The sequence below is a fragment of the Drosophila ficusphila genome, unplaced genomic scaffold (genome assembly GCF_018152265.1).
Source record: "Drosophila ficusphila isolate 14025-0441.05 unplaced genomic scaffold, ASM1815226v1 contig_412, whole genome shotgun sequence".
Classification (NCBI taxonomy): Eukaryota; Metazoa; Arthropoda; class Insecta; order Diptera; family Drosophilidae; genus Drosophila; species Drosophila ficusphila.
In genome coordinates this window covers 3,159,818-3,177,856 of record NW_025064326.1, presented here as the reverse complement: position 1 = coordinate 3,177,856, position 18,039 = coordinate 3,159,818, and the positions used below count along the sequence as shown (strand labels likewise).

At 43.3% G+C, this 18,039-nt stretch overlaps 5 protein-coding genes across 5 annotated transcripts; 2 read left to right on the top strand and 3 right to left on the bottom strand.

Moving 5' to 3' along the window:
• Window positions 1-197: 197 nt before the first annotated feature.
• Window positions 198-1,078, top strand: LOC108092410 (trypsin alpha-like). The gene has a single exon (XM_017191977.2). The coding sequence runs from the start codon at window positions 206-208 to the stop codon at window positions 1,004-1,006; it is 801 nt and encodes a 266-aa protein (XP_017047466.1). The 5' UTR covers window positions 198-205; the 3' UTR covers window positions 1,007-1,078.
• A 698-nt stretch (window positions 1,079-1,776) lies between these two features.
• LOC108092284 (hypodermin-A-like) lies at window positions 1,777-2,316 on the bottom strand. Its single transcript, XM_017191818.2, has one exon. The coding sequence runs from the start codon at window positions 2,314-2,316 to the stop codon at window positions 1,888-1,890; it is 429 nt and encodes a 142-aa protein (XP_017047307.2). The 3' UTR covers window positions 1,777-1,887.
• Window positions 2,317-3,190: 874 nt separating this feature from the next.
• On the bottom strand, window positions 3,191-3,936 carry LOC108092422 (dynein light chain roadblock-type 2). The gene has a single exon (XM_017191989.1). It carries the CDS (start codon window positions 3,862-3,864, stop codon window positions 3,571-3,573), a length of 294 nt encoding a protein of 97 aa, XP_017047478.1. The 5' UTR covers window positions 3,865-3,936; the 3' UTR covers window positions 3,191-3,570.
• A 4,219-nt stretch (window positions 3,937-8,155) lies between these two features.
• Window positions 8,156-9,882, bottom strand: LOC108092408. The gene is made up of 2 exons (XM_017191973.1): window positions 9,747-9,882; window positions 8,156-9,695 (listed from the first exon to the last, which is right to left on the bottom strand). The coding sequence occupies exons 1-2, from the start codon at window positions 9,792-9,794 to the stop codon at window positions 8,226-8,228; spliced, it is 1,518 nt and encodes a 505-aa protein (XP_017047462.1). The 5' UTR covers window positions 9,795-9,882; the 3' UTR covers window positions 8,156-8,225.
• A 153-nt stretch (window positions 9,883-10,035) lies between these two features.
• Window positions 10,036-10,791, top strand: LOC108092418. Its single transcript, XM_017191986.2, has one exon. The coding sequence runs from the start codon at window positions 10,147-10,149 to the stop codon at window positions 10,678-10,680; it is 534 nt and encodes a 177-aa protein (XP_017047475.1). The 5' UTR covers window positions 10,036-10,146; the 3' UTR covers window positions 10,681-10,791.
• The last annotated feature ends 7,248 nt before the right edge of the window (window positions 10,792-18,039 follow it).

The following is an 18,039-nucleotide window of genomic DNA, read 5'->3' as shown; positions in this document are numbered from 1 at the left end:
TAAAAGATAATTTAGTTTCATAATCATGACGCAACAGACAGCTGTCCATTAACTTTTATGTGGCGTCTTACCTTTTGAAATATTTCTTACTGATAAGATGTCTAGAAAACCATTTATAATTTAAATACCAATTGCAACCTTTCCTGGTGCTATAAAAGAGGAACCCCAATTTCAGTTCGACTACCGAAACCTAATCGACTTCAACATGTTTCTGTTGAGTTTGTTCTTAGTCCTGGGAGTTGCGCTCCTGTCGGCAGGACGTGTTCCCCCACCGGATCAGCGGATCGTTTGTGGTTTTGAAGAGGACATAGTGTCATCGCCTTGGCAAGTGTATTTGCACATAAATTCGTCGTCTTGTGGTGGAGTCCTATACAAAGATAACATAGTTTTGACGGCTGCACACTGTATGGAAGGGTCTAAAGCTGCTGATGTATCAGTGTACTACGGCTCTTCGAAATGGCAATTGGGCCAAGTGACCAACGTGTCAGAAGTTATAGTTCACGAGGATTATAACCGCACGAAGAACAATGGCAGTTTTGCCAATGATATTGCAGTGCTCGTCCTGAGTTCGCCTATTCCTCTGACAACTTCTGCCAAAACCATCGACTTGGCCAGCGAAACTCCTCGGGCAGGAAGTTGGGCTCTTACCACTGGTTGGGGACAAATTGTGGATAGTATTAACGGTTCTTATCCCGAAACTTTGAAGGGAACCTACGTCTTGATCGAAGACCACGAGAGTTGCAGAAAAGCCTATGACAAGAAATGGGCATGTATGCAATCAAATACCACCACTGTAACCAACGAAATGGTTTGTGTCCATGGTAAAAATCAAGGACCTTGCAGAGGTGACTCCGGAGGTCCTTTGGTTAGCGTTCCCGATAAGCAGCTGATTGGCATCACTTCCTGGACAGTCCACTGTGGTCATCCTTTCTTTCCGGACGTCTTTACGGATGTAGTTGTGCTCAAGGATTGGATTCTAAGCACAGTTAGTCGCTTTAATCATTAAAAATTTTTTGTTTGAAGGAACCATATCTAAAATATTTAATTTTTTTTGCCAATAAATACGATTTTGCTTCTATGAGCTATTCTTTTTTAAATAACTTTTTTGCTTTTAAAGAAATGTGATAGTGGTGAATTCTGATTTTTCAGATAATAGTTGATGGTTCGAGTTTTAATGTTAATGCTTAATTAATTTATATTTAATTATTTATATATATATTTTTTCCTATTTCCTATGGCAGCTGACCGCTCACATAGCAATAACAACAGAAATTCGGCTCCCCGGACCTGCACACCCTCACACACAAATTTTTTAATCCGCTTGTGATAAAATTTAATTCGAAAATCGACAGTAGTTAAAAAACACCATCTGAATGAAATCAAGTCGATATGATCAAAAACAACGGATTGATAATTTCTTTTTTTCAATCTCTCGTGTGGGAGCTATCCGATATATAGGAGCTAATAAAAATTAATGCAATATTTCTGTTTCTCTTACATTTAATTATAAACCTTAAAACAATTTTATTTGAGCATGTCTATTTACATATACATATGTATATTTATTTGTATATTAAGGAATTTAACCGATATTCTCTGTAACTGTGCTGCTGATCCAATCGATTACAGAAACAGTGTTCGCATAAAAACCACGGCCGTCCTCATGAACGTCGGTGCCTCTGGAAACTATGCCGATGAGCTTAAAGTCGGTTAATCTAACCAAAGGTCCGCCAGAATCACCACTACATGCTGTTCCCCTGCGTGTGTCGGTGCAAATCATATCAGGATTTTCGTTTTCACATTCAACGACTTTCACATGGACCCCTTGTAGTATTGGCCAATTGAAGTTAGCATCAAAATTTGTACAACCCCATCCTGTGACCAAGGTCATATTTCCGACCGGGGGGTTTCATCAGCGATATCTATTTTTTGCACACGGCTGTTGAACTTCAGGGGTGATTCCAAAATGAGCAAAGCAAAGTCGAAAGGTACACTTCCATGTACGTATTTCTCATGGGGTATGGCTTTCAGAACCTTCACCACCTGACCTCCTTTTTTCAAAACCGAGGATCCAGCGCGGATTGACAAATCTTCTAGTTTTTCGTTTTCGAGACAGTGACCGGCAGTCAGAATAACCCGATCACTCTGTATGGCTCCACCACAAATGTGGGACATTTTGCTTAACAAGGACACTTGCCAAGGGACATGTTCGATGAGAATAGAGTGGCCTCCAATGATCCTTTCCACCGGTCTGGAATCCCGAGCAGCGGATAGTAGACCAAAAATTGATAATGAAGTTAAACACTTGAAGTACATCTTTCTGTCTTAAAGCTACGAGTTGTGCCTCCCTTTTATAGGACTACTTCCATTAGGGTTATCAGTTCTGTATCTAAACTATTTGTAGTTCAATAACTAAAGAGGTCTGTTATTATTTTGTGTAACAGTTTCCTACCTTCTTCGTAAGTCAAGTTGTATAATGGCTTTTTCAATTAGTTTGCTGAAACTATTTAACATGTCTTGAAATGTAACTGATACGTAATGTTTAGTTTATCTTTATTTTGCTGTGTAACAAAAACCAAGTCCTGTGGTTCGGTTTCAAGAAATCGTTCAGCTATGAATTTCCAACATCCAGGACACCTGTAATTGACCCGAACTAATATTCAAAACCAGGACGTTGCCCGAACTGTTTGTCAGTGATGTCGTTTTAACATTTTGTGGACAGTGCTTGCTTTTTTTAAATTCTAGAAATTTTCACAGATCATTTGTACCTCGGAATTATATAGTCATCAAAAATATCTGACTATCTTTAAATTGGTTTTAGTAATTCCTAATTTTTCCCAGTTACTCTGTTGACACAGTTAAAGAACCTTAGGTTTGCATTTGCCAGAACTTCTCATTCGAAGTTGCTGATGAAGTTATCGTGGATGAGCAGCTTTCGACTGCACCGATGAACAGGTGGATTGGCATCGATGTCCTGGTCTCCTGTGAGTCCTCCGTGCGAGTTCACCAGGTTTTCAGCAGGGTTTTTGCACCGCCCCCCTGCTCATAATGCACTTTGCATGTAAAATATTTAATTAAATGAAAAATAGCAAAGCCCAGAGGAGGCGAGTCGCCTCCCTTTGGTTACCGTGGCATCGGCATCCTTGCGAGCTCGCATCCTGGGGAGGGCCACAAAAAAAAAGTTTATTTGTTTCGTGGTTGCCTCAGTCAGTCTTCATTTATTGTAAATGAGTTTGCCCGGACAGGATGGCCGGGTTCCGGGGTTCCGGAGGAGGGAAAGGATGCATATATGCATTCGGGGCCGAAGGACGCATATTGAATAAGACTGCTCTGCACGCAAATGGCATTCCAATTCAATTGCGATTCCCAATGCAAATAATTTGCAGCTGAATGCTATTAATGATGGATTGCTGGATGGCGAAACCGAGACTATGGCGAATATGTTAATAACATTTCGTTTGCCGAACACTTTGCCTGCCAAATGCAGGCAAATGAAATGGGCTTTCCGGCTTCGGATTAACCAAATCCACAGGACGCAGGACGCAGGATGCGCGCTCCTCGAATCGAATCCTAGTCGGAGGGGTTCTGGAGCACCATGATGAAGTACTCCTCCTGCGGACACAGCATCACCTCGTGCTTGAGCGTCCGCAGCCGCAGGAAGGTGAACTCGTTCGTGGCGTCCAGATCGAGGACCGCCTGGCGCGCCTTCTCCCTCAGCGATTGCATCAGGGCCGCGTAGTGGAGGGTCAGGTTGTACTCCAAGGTCGTCTTGATGGGGATCCCGTCGTTGTCTACCACCATGATCCCCACCACGTTCTTGAAGGACTGGAATCGCTTCAGCAGCTCCTCCACTTCAGCGGACATTTTTGGGTAACTATTTCTACTTCAGAGATTTTTCAGTGTAGCAGTGTTCTTGTGTAGGGGAATTGTTTTTGAGTGTTAACAACAAATGAAATTTATTTCAGAGATAACAGTTGGTAACTTGGAATATTTCTAGCAGCATCAGTTTGGTTTAATACGAGGCTACCGATTGCCTTTCATAATTGAAAAAAGAATTTCTCTGAATAGTATAAATTTATCCTTAATACTTATTCTTTATTATTATTACTATTTTATTATCGGTAAACCCTTCCCATATCATCCCTTTTTTCCTCAGTGTACTGTCGAGGGGACCTTGTTATATGACGGGCTCATTTCATCCGCCAGTTTAACGAGTCGATACAAGTTTTATGACGTTCGGCATAATCCGGGAGCTTCTGGCGCTGTTGTGTCCGTAAATAAGCATTCAAGTTGGCAACAATTCCGGATGTCGGACTGCAAAAGTTTCTCTTTTGTGGAAGGCAGAAGTACGGAAAATTAATTGAATGCTGTTGAAGCTGCTGCCAATGCCCCTTTCCTTCGTTTCGATCCTGGTTTTGGCCCTCGTCCTCGTTCTGGTTCTGGTCCTGGTCCTGGTCCACTCGAAATGCAGATGAAATGTTTGCATCAAGTTCGAGGCGGTGCGGAAATTATGCCACTCTTCCTGTTCGACCAGACTACAGACTACAGACTACAGCAGACAAAAGCCGGACTGCGGACTCCGACCGAAGTTGTTATGAAAAGAGTGTAAAATTGTTCACTTTTTAAATTAATTAAAAGTCTTAAAACTCATAATGAAATTACTCAAACGGGCAGATGGCCGAATGGACGGAGGGAGGGGCAGTGCATATGCAAATTCCTGGCCAGACTTGAGGGAAATGAAACTTCTTTCTCGACTTCTGGCTGGCAAGGAAATTCATTTGGTAATTAAATCAATGTCCATGTGAAAAACCTCAAATGCAATTTGTCATGCAATGCCGGAGAAGTCAAAATGTGGAAAGTACTCTCTAACTCTAACTTTGTTAAATGGGCGTGGAAATGGGCGGGAAAATCTGGAGGGCGGCTATGCATTTTATTGCATATTTGCTGAACAAATAGTTAGTTTTGCACGCTGGCCAAACGGCAACACGAAAAAATAAACAACGCAATCGAAACGCAACAGGAGTGCGAGTCCTTGATCCTGTTTTCCTGTTTTGATGTTGAAGCTCGCTCACGAAACTAAAATATTTACAAATGTTTTGGCAATTTATGCAACCTGCAAATATTCGCATTTTAGCTGTTACAAAGTCAGGAGGCTAAAAAGAAAACATGTTTTTATTCCAGAATGGAATTTTGCAGATATAAAAGCAAATCGAGTATTTTTTCAACGAGCAATTTGCAGCAATGTAATTTGATATTAATGAAAACAAGTTTGTCTTGCGCTTTTTATAATAATAAAAATCTGTTATTTATGGATAGAATTCGGTCTGGCAATGTGCGAAATCATATTTAATTGGCCTTTTCAGAATTTGAACTTTAAAATGCTATTATTGATGCATTCAATTCACTTTTAAGCTGACATTCCAGCGATTTCAGTGCGCGCGTACACATTTTATTGCAATGATATTTGACTCGTTTAATGAATCTGTAATTAATTGCGAATTAATTGATTTTTTTAATAAATATGCCCGGCTATATCTACCATTCATCTGTAGGATTTCCGCTGTTTTGTCACCTCTCGTTTCCTGCACTGAATTTGCATAGCGCTGTTTAATAAAGAATAATTTATTAATCAGCGAGCCATCGAGCATATTTGGCCTTTTCTGCAAGTATTTCAACAGTGCCACAAGGTGATAATGAGATCACCAGGACCGACTCCAGTTTAAAGAGGCAAATTCAGGTAAATGAATTATGAGACCGAACCAGTTAATGAGAATCGGATTTCGTTTGCAATTAGCAAGTGGCACACGCACAAAGTACATACATCCCCCTGGCCTCCGGATGGAAACTCCTATGTCGGTTAATTTCGTTCTGGCCAAAATTTAAATTATGATTGAGCCATGTACGTGACAGCCAGCCCGGTTCTTAATTGAATTTAAATTAATTGCCGGGTGTGACGGAGTGTTCTCGTGTGCTTGCAACCTTTGGAGGCACAATAGTCATGTCTTTTATTTATAATTTTCTTCCTTTGAACCTTTTCAAAATAAATCACGGGGTGTATTCCCCAAATACAGCGGCAATCGCACCTGAGGTGTCAGATGGGATAAAAACGGCACAAAGCCTCGAAAATCGCTTCCTGCCTTCCTGCCTCTCCGCCTGCAATGCAATCTGATTGGAGCGACTTAAGGTCCTTAAGCAGAATACTCCGATACTGGGGTCCTGGCAAGGAGTGACACTTTTCCATTTGACGCTCGCCTGCCCCTCGAAAGTCATGAGCAGAATGCCGGGGGCTACAATTTTAAATTAAATATTATAGCGTGGGCCTGCGAAAAGGAGCCTCTGGGCAGGATAAATGCGTAAACACGATCCCCGCTGTGCTCAAGGATTCCTTTTGGCCCGTCTGGGTGTGTTGGTGTGTGACTGAGTGGGTGTGAAAGTGTTTGTCTGCACCTGACGCCTTTTTGTTGTGCTTTTAGTATTTTATTACATTTCTCTGTTTGCATATCTTATGGTGTGGGTATGTATATACGAGTATAAATTTCTGGATGAGCTACCTTCGGTTCTTGAACCCATCTCACATCTTGATAAATTAAATGGGCATTCTTCCCGGGAAAAATCCCAGGGTAGGTATGGTAAATCATTCAAATCTAAAATCTTTAATGAACACTTCTAAATTATCTGGAGAATTTCATAGGAAACTGGGTTTTTATATTTATGATTTTCTGTCTTTCTTAAAAACTTTATTTGATCGTACCTTTTTGCTGGCACTCATAAATACCTCAGTTTATTCGAAACCTCTCTCCTTTTCAATTATGTAATACCCATTTCTGGCGATTACAGGCCACTTTCCGCTTAGTTCTTCCTACGCCACTTTAATGCCTAGCAAACCCACAGCGTTTGCTTATCAAAGTGAAAAACTTCTATCATATTTAACGGAAAAAGGTCAACAAAGAATGAAATGGGAGAAAAGGAAAAGCCTTGACATCACCTTTTTCAATCAACTAAAAAGTGTCTTGTTCGCCACCGACTTTCTCCCCTCTCCCCTCCTGCTTCTGCTTTCTGCTTTCTCCTCTCCCCTTTCTCTTTTCTCCGCGGCACCACTGACTCAATAAGCCGGCATTTTATTTGCATTTTTTTCGTCACTTGCCCGCCGTCTGTCCCAAAAGGCTGTCTGTCGTCATTTCTGCCGCTTCGTTGGCTGCCAGTCGAGTTTTTCACTTTTGGGCCAAGTTCCTTTCCCACTCTCATGAAGAATGGGGGGTGGGCGGATGCCGCAGTGGGTGGTGGTGGTGGTGGTGGTTTGTGGGTGGAGGAAGAAGGATGAAGGAAGGAGAAAGGAGGAGGGAGGCTGGAGCCATCGGCGGCAGCAAATTCATCATCGTCTCAGCACGCGTCTGTCAGCCGCGCTAAGGATACAATAAATGTCTTTCGCGGTCGCCCATCTCGCCGACAGCCTGTCCCTTTCCAAAGGCTCCTGATGGCCTTGGTTACACAGAAAGAAACACACAGATCTCCAGAAGAAATTTTTACATATAAATTTGTTAAGAGATTTTAAGCTATTAAGCTTGCTTTATTAAAGATTCGTTAAACAGACATAGCAATGAATACAAATGAACAAATTATATAGTTTTGTAACGCAAATTATTTTATTCGATTTTTCTCCATGCATATTCATTCGTTTGTGGCCAGGACACCCTGTACGGGTGAGTGTGTTTGAAGCTGAGTGAAATACTCTGTCGGATTAATATGCAGTAGCGCTTTGCATTTTTTTTAGCCTTCCCTTTGGTTTGTATCGTCATTTTCCGTTGCTGTTGGTTTATTCATTTGCCTTTGCCTGTTTTTCCTTATTTATATATTTTTTTTTCTTTCTGTTTTCGTTTTTTTGTTTTGTTTTTGGTTTTACCTCTTAGCCCTGAGGCTCAGGTGCACTTTGGGGATAACAAATTAAACAACTTTATGCAAGTGGAGCTGAATAAATTGCGGCGGGTCCCGGAATATGGTTTCACTTGACATAAGTAGCTTTTTCCAGCTGTTTTATTTTCATCAGAATGCGTTTGTATCAAGGCAGGGAAATAGGGTTATTATTGGGATTACAGCAGCTGATTCGATTCGATTCAATAAAATCAAAGGATAGAATAAATCACTTAAGCAGCTCTTATTAGGATGTTAGGATATAATAAATATTTTATTCAATATTTTTATTATTAACGAGGTAAGTAGACAATATCCTACTCCTTGGAGCCCTTGCTGTTCCTGCCGTAGACCTCGCTGTACTGGGGATACTCGGACCTGCTGATGGTGCGCAGCTCGAGGAAGGCCTGCTTGGCCAGCCAGTGGACGACAGGGCTGCGCCACTCCTTGAGGATGAACTGGTGCTTCCGGTCGCCGGTGTCCTCAGACTTCATCACCTGGCTGAACTTGTACCAGATGAAGACCATGCAGCGCAACTTGTAGATCCACAGGTGGTTCGGCACCGACCGTATGATATCCTGCAGCTGGGCCACCGAGTCCATGTTGAGGTTGGCCAGAAGGGAGTGGTCCATCAGGCCGTACACCACCCGCATGTTGCCCAGGTAGCTGTTGCGGTTTTTGGTGAGAGCGATGTTGGCCCTCTGGATCAGATCGGCAGGATCACAGGCGCCACCTGGCGCCTGGAAGTTGTACTTCACGTTGAAGCAGTCGAACTTGGCCAGCTGCTCGTTGATGTCCACGTCGATGTTGCGGAAGTCCTTCCACCAGCCCTCCCACTTCCCGTAGTTCCTGCCCCGATAGATCTTGGTGAACTCAGCGGCGAAACTCTCGCGGGAGCGACCCGAAAACTGGGACAAAGGATTGTCCTTTCCACCGAAAACCTCTTCCAACTCTTCGGCGTCCTTGTTCTCGATGTAAATGTGCTGAACAGTCGGAACCTTCTTGGATTTGCCGACGGAGATTATATAGTCGGGCTGCTTCTTGAAGAACCTCACGGCATGCGACCTCGACGCAGCAAAGGGAGGTTGGCCCACAATGTTGGTGACGTAGGGCAACTTGAAGCCACCGATCGAGAAGGTCTTTTCGAACATCTCACGACCTCCGGAAAGCGACTCCGATCGGCGTTTATTTACCTGATTTCCATTGCGAACCATGTTCTCCTCGCGAAAGTCACGATTATTGAAACCAGATTGTGGTCCCGAGAAGCCCGAGTCAAAGGAGCAGTCCTCAACCATGGAAGTTTGACAATCCATCAAGGATTCATTGCGAAACTCCGGTTCCTGAATGTTTCGCGAAGTCATCACTGGGCGATATCCCTGTTGAAAGTTGTCATTGGGGATAAAGCGCTCTGGCTCACGACCTCCGATCATCACATCGTTCTGAATATACTCATTGCATCCGCGATTCTGCGGTTGATCATCAAAGTTCCTAAAGCCCATCATATTGGACGACCCATTGGGTTGAAAACCGCGATCGTTCCAATTGAGATTCTGCGGCGGCGGCGGAGTGGAATTCATAAGCAATTGCCTGCTCAAGTTGTTGCCAGAATTGTTGTCATTCCAAAGCCGCGAATCGATCCTCTCGCGAAGAATTTGATCCATGGAACGTCTTATTATAATATCGCTATTATTATTGAGACTTTCGAGGAAGTTTGGCTGCCGTAGATTCTCTTTGGCACGAACAGGTAACGGAGAAGGCAAAGGTCTGGGACCAGATATAGTCATCCTCTAAGGATACAAATGTAAAAGATATCACTATATATACACCTTGTAACTCACGCGCTTCATAATCGGGCGTTCTTTGTTCAAAACTTGACGAGCCGGCATTTTTGCAAACTTATTTGAGAAATTCAAAAAGGGAGAATATTTCTTATTTTTAACGCAACTGAATGTTAAGAAAGTAAATTCGAGAATGATGAAATGCTGCAGTTGCTGTCGCACTATTAAATCACTGCCTACTGTTTTTTAATATTCCAATAATTTACATTACATTTTGCTTACTCATGGGTGACTTGTAAATGGTTTCTGAATATTCAAATAAATTTGAAAAGCAAGCCATGAAACAGTATTCATATTTATTTTGAGAGACGTGTATTCCTTTAGCAGCAGTAACAAAAATTTCCGAAAAATTCTCAGTTTTTTTGTAAATTGTATATTTTCAGTAATAAAAAAAAAAGAAATGGAAGCCGCGTACATGATTGCCATGCTGATTTCGATCTTTTGCCATGCCATAGGGCTCTTCTACAATCCCGTGGAATCGAGTGCGGAATCGACCGTGTTCTTAATCGTCGCCATCATGTTCCTGCATAAATTAAAGTTGAAGCACGGCGCAAGTTGTCCGAACGTAAGCCAGATGGGTCAGGCGGGGTTAATCCTCGAGGTGGCGGCTCTTTGCCTGGCGCTCCAGGTGCTTCTGGTGGCCATGTGGTTCCCCGCCTTCCGCATCCTGAAACTCTTCGTGGATGCAATCTGCAATACCCTGCAAGACTTTCTCAGCGACGAACGAGCCTGGCTGGTGGAGAAAATCAACAATTCTGCGGTGACTGTGGCCCTGCTCTCCGCGGAATCGGTTGTGTTGCTCAGGGGCTTGGAGATCGACGACGTGCAGAAGGTTTTCGGCAGCAAGGAGGACTGCCTGTCACCCAGTGAGCTGTCCCTCGTAAACAAGGAGGAGCTGAAGGTCCTGCGCCGGGAGGCCAAGTTAATAAGGTAGAGCTTCCTGGAATCTGGATGGGATTTACATACCAAATGGCATTTGAATTCCATGAGCCAATGGTAGCCGGCTAAAAAAACTAGTTAAATAAATGTCTTAATAATTTGTAAATTGTCTTTGAGCTTATAGAAACGAATATTCTTCGAACAATTTATCTTCCGTTCTCCGTCAAGAAACACTAACGACAATATGCGGCGAGCTCCGCTCCATTGGACGTGATAAACTTTCGGTAATAATTTATTGCAATCACTCAACTCAACGGCCACGTCAATGGCCACAACCAAAAAAAAAAACAGGGAAAATGTACAAATGGAGAGCCAACAAAAAAAAAAGATGGAGCTGTGCGGGGATTGTGCAATATTTTAAATTGCATCCCGAAGGATGATAAAAAAGGAGCACAACCGAATGAAAACATTCGAATAAAATGTGCCGCACATTCGACACACGTCGCGGCAACGAATGTGCAAAAAATTGAAATAAATAAGATATAAAACGGTGGCACAGGAACACAGCCACACAAATACACACACTCATACATACACACACTCGAACACACACACACAATGGCAGAGGCAACAATTTATGCATCGCAGATACATATGGGCAAACATATATATTTACGACTCCCCGTTCGATGCGATAAGTGTGTTTATTTGAGCTTGCCCAATGCAATATTTACAATGCAGCGACACCAATCTTGGGGCATCTCCTCTGGCGCACACGGCGTATGTGGAATGTCGAAAAGTGGAGGAATATAACGGGGCATATGGCGGAGGATATTCCCGTATTTGCTGACTCGGCGACACTCGGCCACGCCCCCTATTCTTCGTTCTTCGTTCTTCGCTCTCAGTTCGGTGGTCTATGGGCGCAATTAAAGCAAACAGCCAGGGGAAACTAATCTCGAGCGGCTCGTAAATTCCGAGCGGGCATTCCTGTGGGACACCGAAGGATGTCATGGAAACGGGACACAGGATACGGGCTACAGAATACGGGATACGGGATACAGGGCACGGGGTTGTCCCCTCCGCATCCGACAATTCAAGCGCGGCACGGAATCAGCGACGCCGGCGGAATGACTAAGCTGCCTTTCTAATTCCTCCTCGGTTTGTTTACGCTGCCAGCGAATCTGGCAGGATATTCGCAGTCAAGGAAGTGGCCATCGCATGTGGATCCCGTAGCTCAGAGCTTCGAGCTGCCGAAAGTGCCAGATGCTGCGGAATCGCAATTGGAATGCCGAGCCGAATGGAGTGGAGTCGAGTGAAGAGGAGAGGAGTGGAAAGGCGGCATCATTTGCATATTAATTAAACGTCAAAAGGGTAACAACAGCAAACGGCAAACAGTTTGTCCTGGCTTCCAATTAACTTGACTTGCGAGGAGGACGAGCATATGGGGCTGGCTCAAGGTCATCCGGATGACTAAAACTGGATACTCTACCATAGAAGCACTTCCAAGTTGGTTGGAGAAAATTGAATAAGCTGAGAACCCTTAAACAAAACCAATTCGATTGGCTATCAAGCAACCAAGTCTCAAATCTCAGAGACTGACTTTCCAGAATTGCAGTGTTCTTATCCAGAAATTGTCATCTGCTAACAGCCCACACCGCATATCTTTTTGGCCATTTTCAGGTGGTCTTCTCGACTGGAAATGAAAATTCCATAACCCGCTTATGACGCACTGCTGATGAAGGGAGGAAGGAGCCGAAAAGGGACGCAGGATAAGATGGGATTCGTCCTGACAACGACAAGTGACATTTTGCCTCAATGGCCAAATGGGTTTCACTTTTCCTCTGCTGGTGGCTAGTGGCTGGTGGCCAGAAGCCCGTCTGGCTGAGTCTAATTGGCAGCTGCACACGAAACAATCGAGAGTCCGGCAAGGAGGAAAATTGGCTACACATGAACCTCTAAACTTTTGCAGGTTAAAGTGTTCAGTTGCTTTTGGCTTAAGATTACTTGTCTGGTAAAGTATTACGGCAAGATATTACAGTATTGAATAATTAAGAGCCCTCTGAATATGACAATTGCCCCGGGATGCCTCCGGTTTAACATTTAACTGAAGCCAATGTTAATGGATATTCTTCGGTTGAACTCCAACTAATCACCATCCGAGCAGGGCGCTCCGCAATTCTCCGACATGTCAATTAAGTGATGAAAATTCCTTATCTTCCCACAAGTCAGCGGGGAGGAGACGGCGTTGGCTTTCCCCGTTTTCCCCCTCCGCTGGGAAGTGTCTCCGTTTCTGGTAATTTGCCGGGCCAAATGTCTGCTCGAGCCAAAAGCCAAACTTGGCAACCGCAGGAGGAGCAACTCCGAGAGCAGCTGTCAAAACGTATAGACGATGTGAAGTGGATACATCACGCAGCTCCGGCAACAGATGAAGGGGATTGGGAAGGGTTTTAGGGATGGAGGGATAGATGACTTGCCGGATCCCAACTTGCATTCCACACGCTGCGGTTGAAAAGATATGCAAATCTTCAGCTCTCTCTAGGAAATGTCAAGCGAATTCGGTAGCAGAAAATTAGCACGCAAATTACAACTGAACCGAAATCAAGTGCGGTGCAGATATATGAGTGCTTGGCTGGGAATATCGGGACTACTGTTTATAAACGCCTGAACCACTTCAGATTGGGCTATAAATATTTCAAATGCTATATCGCAACTTAAGCTAGCATTTAAATAAGTCGCATGGAATCGTTCCAAGTGCAAGTATTTCACATTGATTTTCCCACTTTCCGGCTGTAATTTAGCATTTTCCCGGCAGTCAGCAAATCCAGTTACTCAGCCTGAGCGGCATTTCACACTTCGTCGCCTTTTCGCAGAAATTTCTTGGTATTTTAGTGTTCACTTAAAACGATTTTCGGTCGCCAGTCGAGCGCGAGTAAGTCAAACGGAGTGACCTTTAGACCCAAGCTGAATAAATTCAAAAGCCGTTTCCCATTGTGCACTCTCAGCAGCTGCAAATTTTCCACTTAGCCACTCGAGCCACAAAAGTATGCTAAACACGTGGCAAACCGTTTTTGTGGAAAATCAAATTATCAGCAAATTTATTTAATGCATAACATCGGGGATGACCGCACCGCAAGAAAAAAAAAACAGGGAAAGATAAACACGCTTTACACACGCAATTAGCAATATTTCCGCGGCCGGCAAAGCCATTGAAAATTAATCGAAATCAATGGCATTTTCCCGTGGTATTTCGGTTGATTTTTCCGTGTCACCCCGATAACCGAAATTTGGCACCGAAAATGCTAAACCGCAGAAGCTTTCAGATTCGGTGGTGTGTGTGTGTGTACTATATAGTGCGGGTTAACCCACAATAAATGTGTATCAATGCGCCATTACCAGCTAATGGAAAATACCTCGCCCAAACCAAAATAAACAATTTTGACTTGTGTGACCGAGAGACCACCTATGAACTTTAACTGACGAATCAATTTAGCCTATCAGCCAACGACTTTCGGGCTTCGGTCTTCGGTCTTTCGGCTGCCAAATATATCCAAGTACTCAGGGCGCAAGCACACTTAATTTAGCATAAAAGCCAAGTTTAGAACTTTCCGGGAGCCACATTTTGTTTGCCTTTTCCCCCGTCGCAAAAGGAGCCAGCCCGACTTGATGAACTGTAAATGAACTTTGTGTTTGAATTCGATTTAGTTTTATTGCAACATGCTCGAACAGCACTCCATCTAGACATTCTGCCAAGGACTTGGACATGCAAGGATGCTCTGATGTTAGGATGCCAGGCTGCCAGGATGCCATGATGGCAGGATGGCAGCATGTCTGCTGCGGAATCGAAAGTTGTGGCATTAAGCAGCAGCAGCTGCAATTTGTGGTCCGTGATACGGCCAAAGTACACATAATATCGGTGAAAGTAGTGGAGTGGGAATGCAATATCGGTTTGTCCGAGCATATGGGCCGCATTTTCTTCAAGGAAACTAAATTGCGGAGAGGAGAGCTTGAGTTTAATGACGATATTCTTGTGGTTACAATATAAAATCCACTACCAAAATGAACGGCAACGCTGCGTATGCGTGATATTAGTCCATACAGCTATGCAAACGAATGTTATTTGACAATTAAACACCTCACACCATTTTCCGTTTGGTGTTTTTATAAGTTTCCACTTAATATGCCCGACAATCACAAAGATTTTCACACAACCGACAAATGAAGACAGATGAGCAGACAGTTGAGCCAGCAATCTGCCAAAAACTTTATACAAATTTAAAACGTATAAAACTTATCAGTCAAATGCAGAGCGAGCTTCAGCCGCATCAACTTCACTTTTTATTTACATTTCCATTAAGTCAACACGAAGGAAAAAGAATCGGGGGAAAAAAGGGGGGACGAGGAATGAAACGAAAAGCCCTACTTCAGCAGAAAGGAAAACGAGGTGGAAAATTTACTGAAACAAAGTCAACACGAATTTGCAATTTGGTATAAAATTTCCACTGCGACCGCTGCACAAATTGCTAATTCGCTAAAAACTTCAAGTTGACACAAGAAATTTGTGTGAGTACATTTTTTATGCGCCTCTTTTTTTTTTTTTTTGGACACGGCGATGAAAGTCGAGCGGAAGAAGTGAAAGAGAGGGCGGGACTCAGATAAAAAGAGATAGCAAGTGCAAAGCAAACGGCTTGGGAAACTCAAGTGTAGATGGGTTTTTCTTACCAATTTCCGGTTTTTGGGGAGCATATTGATTGCGCAGTGGTATTTTTTATACAAAATTACTCACGAAACTAACAAAAATTCCCGAAATGTCTACGTAGTATTAGCATATCAAAAGTTCCTGACTATTGTCATCAAAATGACAACCAAAAGTGATGGGCTTATGCCAAACATAACCATCTTGTTTATAAAGCTGATAAAAAGTTTAGAGGCTTGGCAAGGTTGCAATCAGATTTTATAAGCGCTTAATCGAGAAATTAAACAAGGCTATTACCTTTCCCGATAGCGTGCCTCGAAAAGTGTGACTAACTATTTGATTTGTTTGATTGCCGCCAAAGTGGTGAATGAACCAGTTGTTATCTGCGCTCGTTTACGCTACGCTTTGTGGCCCTTATCAAAATCAAAGCAAATCGTCGACAGTTTGTAAATATTTGCACGGCACTCTCGACATTGAGTGGGAACTTGACGACAGGGCTTTGTATTGAGCTTATCGCAAAGAGTGTTTGCATACTTTGCAATCCCCGCGAAGCTGTCGAGGGGTTTCCCCGAAATTCGGGGCATCTGCAGCATAAATCACTGGGGAAATGCATTTATCTCGGGCCACTGATGCATTGCTTGTTATTAATACATCCGATTGATAAATACCCCACTACTAAATTAAATGTGTCAGCGGAGGAGCCTTCGATTCCCCGATTCCCCTGCGCTCCCTGCTGGATTTTCGACAACAAAGCATTTGACATTAGTCGAGATTTTCAATGCTTTTAACCCATTTTCCCCCATTTCCCATTTCCACGGCGCTGAGAACGTGTCAAATGGAGCAAGAAAAGCGCCAGCGGGGAAGGGAAGGGAGGGCTCGGAAAATAAGAAGTAGATTGGTTTGGGGCAGCCATAGAAAGGCATCTACATCATCGCCATGACGCCGGGTCCAAACTGTTTGCAGCTGCAGCTCGGCACTTGGTCAAATGCTCGGGTACAAAGTTCGCCAAATTGAAAAATGCCAAACGGAATGCCAGGCGAAATGCAGAGAGCATAGAAAGTGCGGCAGAAGCGGCAGAAGAATGGTTTTAAACGCCCCTCAAGGTCTTTCGCTTCCGATTTGCCGACTTGATTTTCCCGGCCCGCTTTTCACATTTCAACGTTTCCACGTTTTGTGTAACGCACTTATGCTGACCGTCTATTTATACATTTTAATTAGATAACAACCATAACCCAGACAAACTGAGCCCGACATGGCGCCAGTCTGCAAAATCGATTCTGCAGGCGATTTCACCGATCTCGAAATTCAATTATTCCTTACTCATTTCCATGAATGGAAAAATACAGCAAAGACACACCCTCTGCGACCTTAGCCGTATTATTGGCCAAGATAAGAAAGAGTAGTGATTCAAAGCAGATGGATGTCCATAGCTTTGGCTTTCAATCGCCGTCGTTATCTTGCGGTTCTGCCAGCAAAACAGATCCAAAACGTGTCGAAATGTACTTTATATACATAACTCGAACAAATGAAGGTTAAAATACAGTAACGTGAATGTAGACAAAAAATAAATCTAACCCATTCATTTAATTGTGTTTTTGATGTCCAATAAAATTAAACGGAAGTCTTGTGGCTTTCCCATGACTTTTATATAGATACCCCTAAACAGATGAGTAAGCTATATAACTTTTTTTAGTGTACACCAAGTTCACAGTTTCAACCCGTTCATTATCATTTGGGTAAGTTTGCCCAACGACGGTGTCATTTCCACCAGGAGCCGTCTCAACTGTTGAATTCAATAATGACACCCGATTCAGGTCCCCGCTGGGTAAACAGGGGCATTAGGCAGAGAGTGGGCAGGTTGGGGGGGCAGGTGGGAAAACTTTGGCCCTGCGTCGGGGAAAACTTATTTGCCTCGAAATTACGTGTCGGCAAAGTTGGCCGAGGCGACATTATACAATTTATATGCACGTATTGCGCTCTATCCAAGATGAAATGTCGGTTCTGAGGCTCCGGCTGAGGTTGAGGCCGTGGCTGCTCATCAACGTCATCAACGAGAATGTAATTACATTTTCCCGATTCATGACAGTTTTGCATAACCAAGAGTCCCCCGTTCGGGCCCTCGTCCTTGCCCCTCCTTGCCCCTCCAGCTTCTGCCACCGCCTCCTGTCCGGGATTTTGCGTTCATTAATGAGGCAGGCGCGAGTGGCAGCCACAAAAGCCGAGCCACGAATACGGAATCTGGACGAGGCAGCCGTCTCCAGAATGAGTTTGCAATGAGCCGTCAAGAAAACTCCATTTAAAACCTATTAAATAAATCGGATTATAAGGGGTAACCGCAATGCCCTCATAAAATTGTGAAATAAAGTGCTTTGGTATTGGCATATATAACTGATATTACGTAGTAATCCAAATTGTACGATAGTTTCTTTTTAATATTTAATAATAATTTGTTGGAATATTTTAAGGTTTTTTTATTATATCATTTAAATGTTTATTAAATTATTTACAATAATTCGTGTCATATTAGAGCTCATTGAAACTGTTTCGATTCGCTTCTGCTAGCAACTCATTCCCCGGAATTAGTCAGCCTTTGTCGGAAGCCACAATTGCGGACCACAAATCGACAAACTCCGTCCAGTTGTTGCGGCGGAAAGTAACTGATAAGAAAAATCGCATAAAAGCCCCCACCTGAGCCCGAAACGACATCAGTGTCTTCCGACA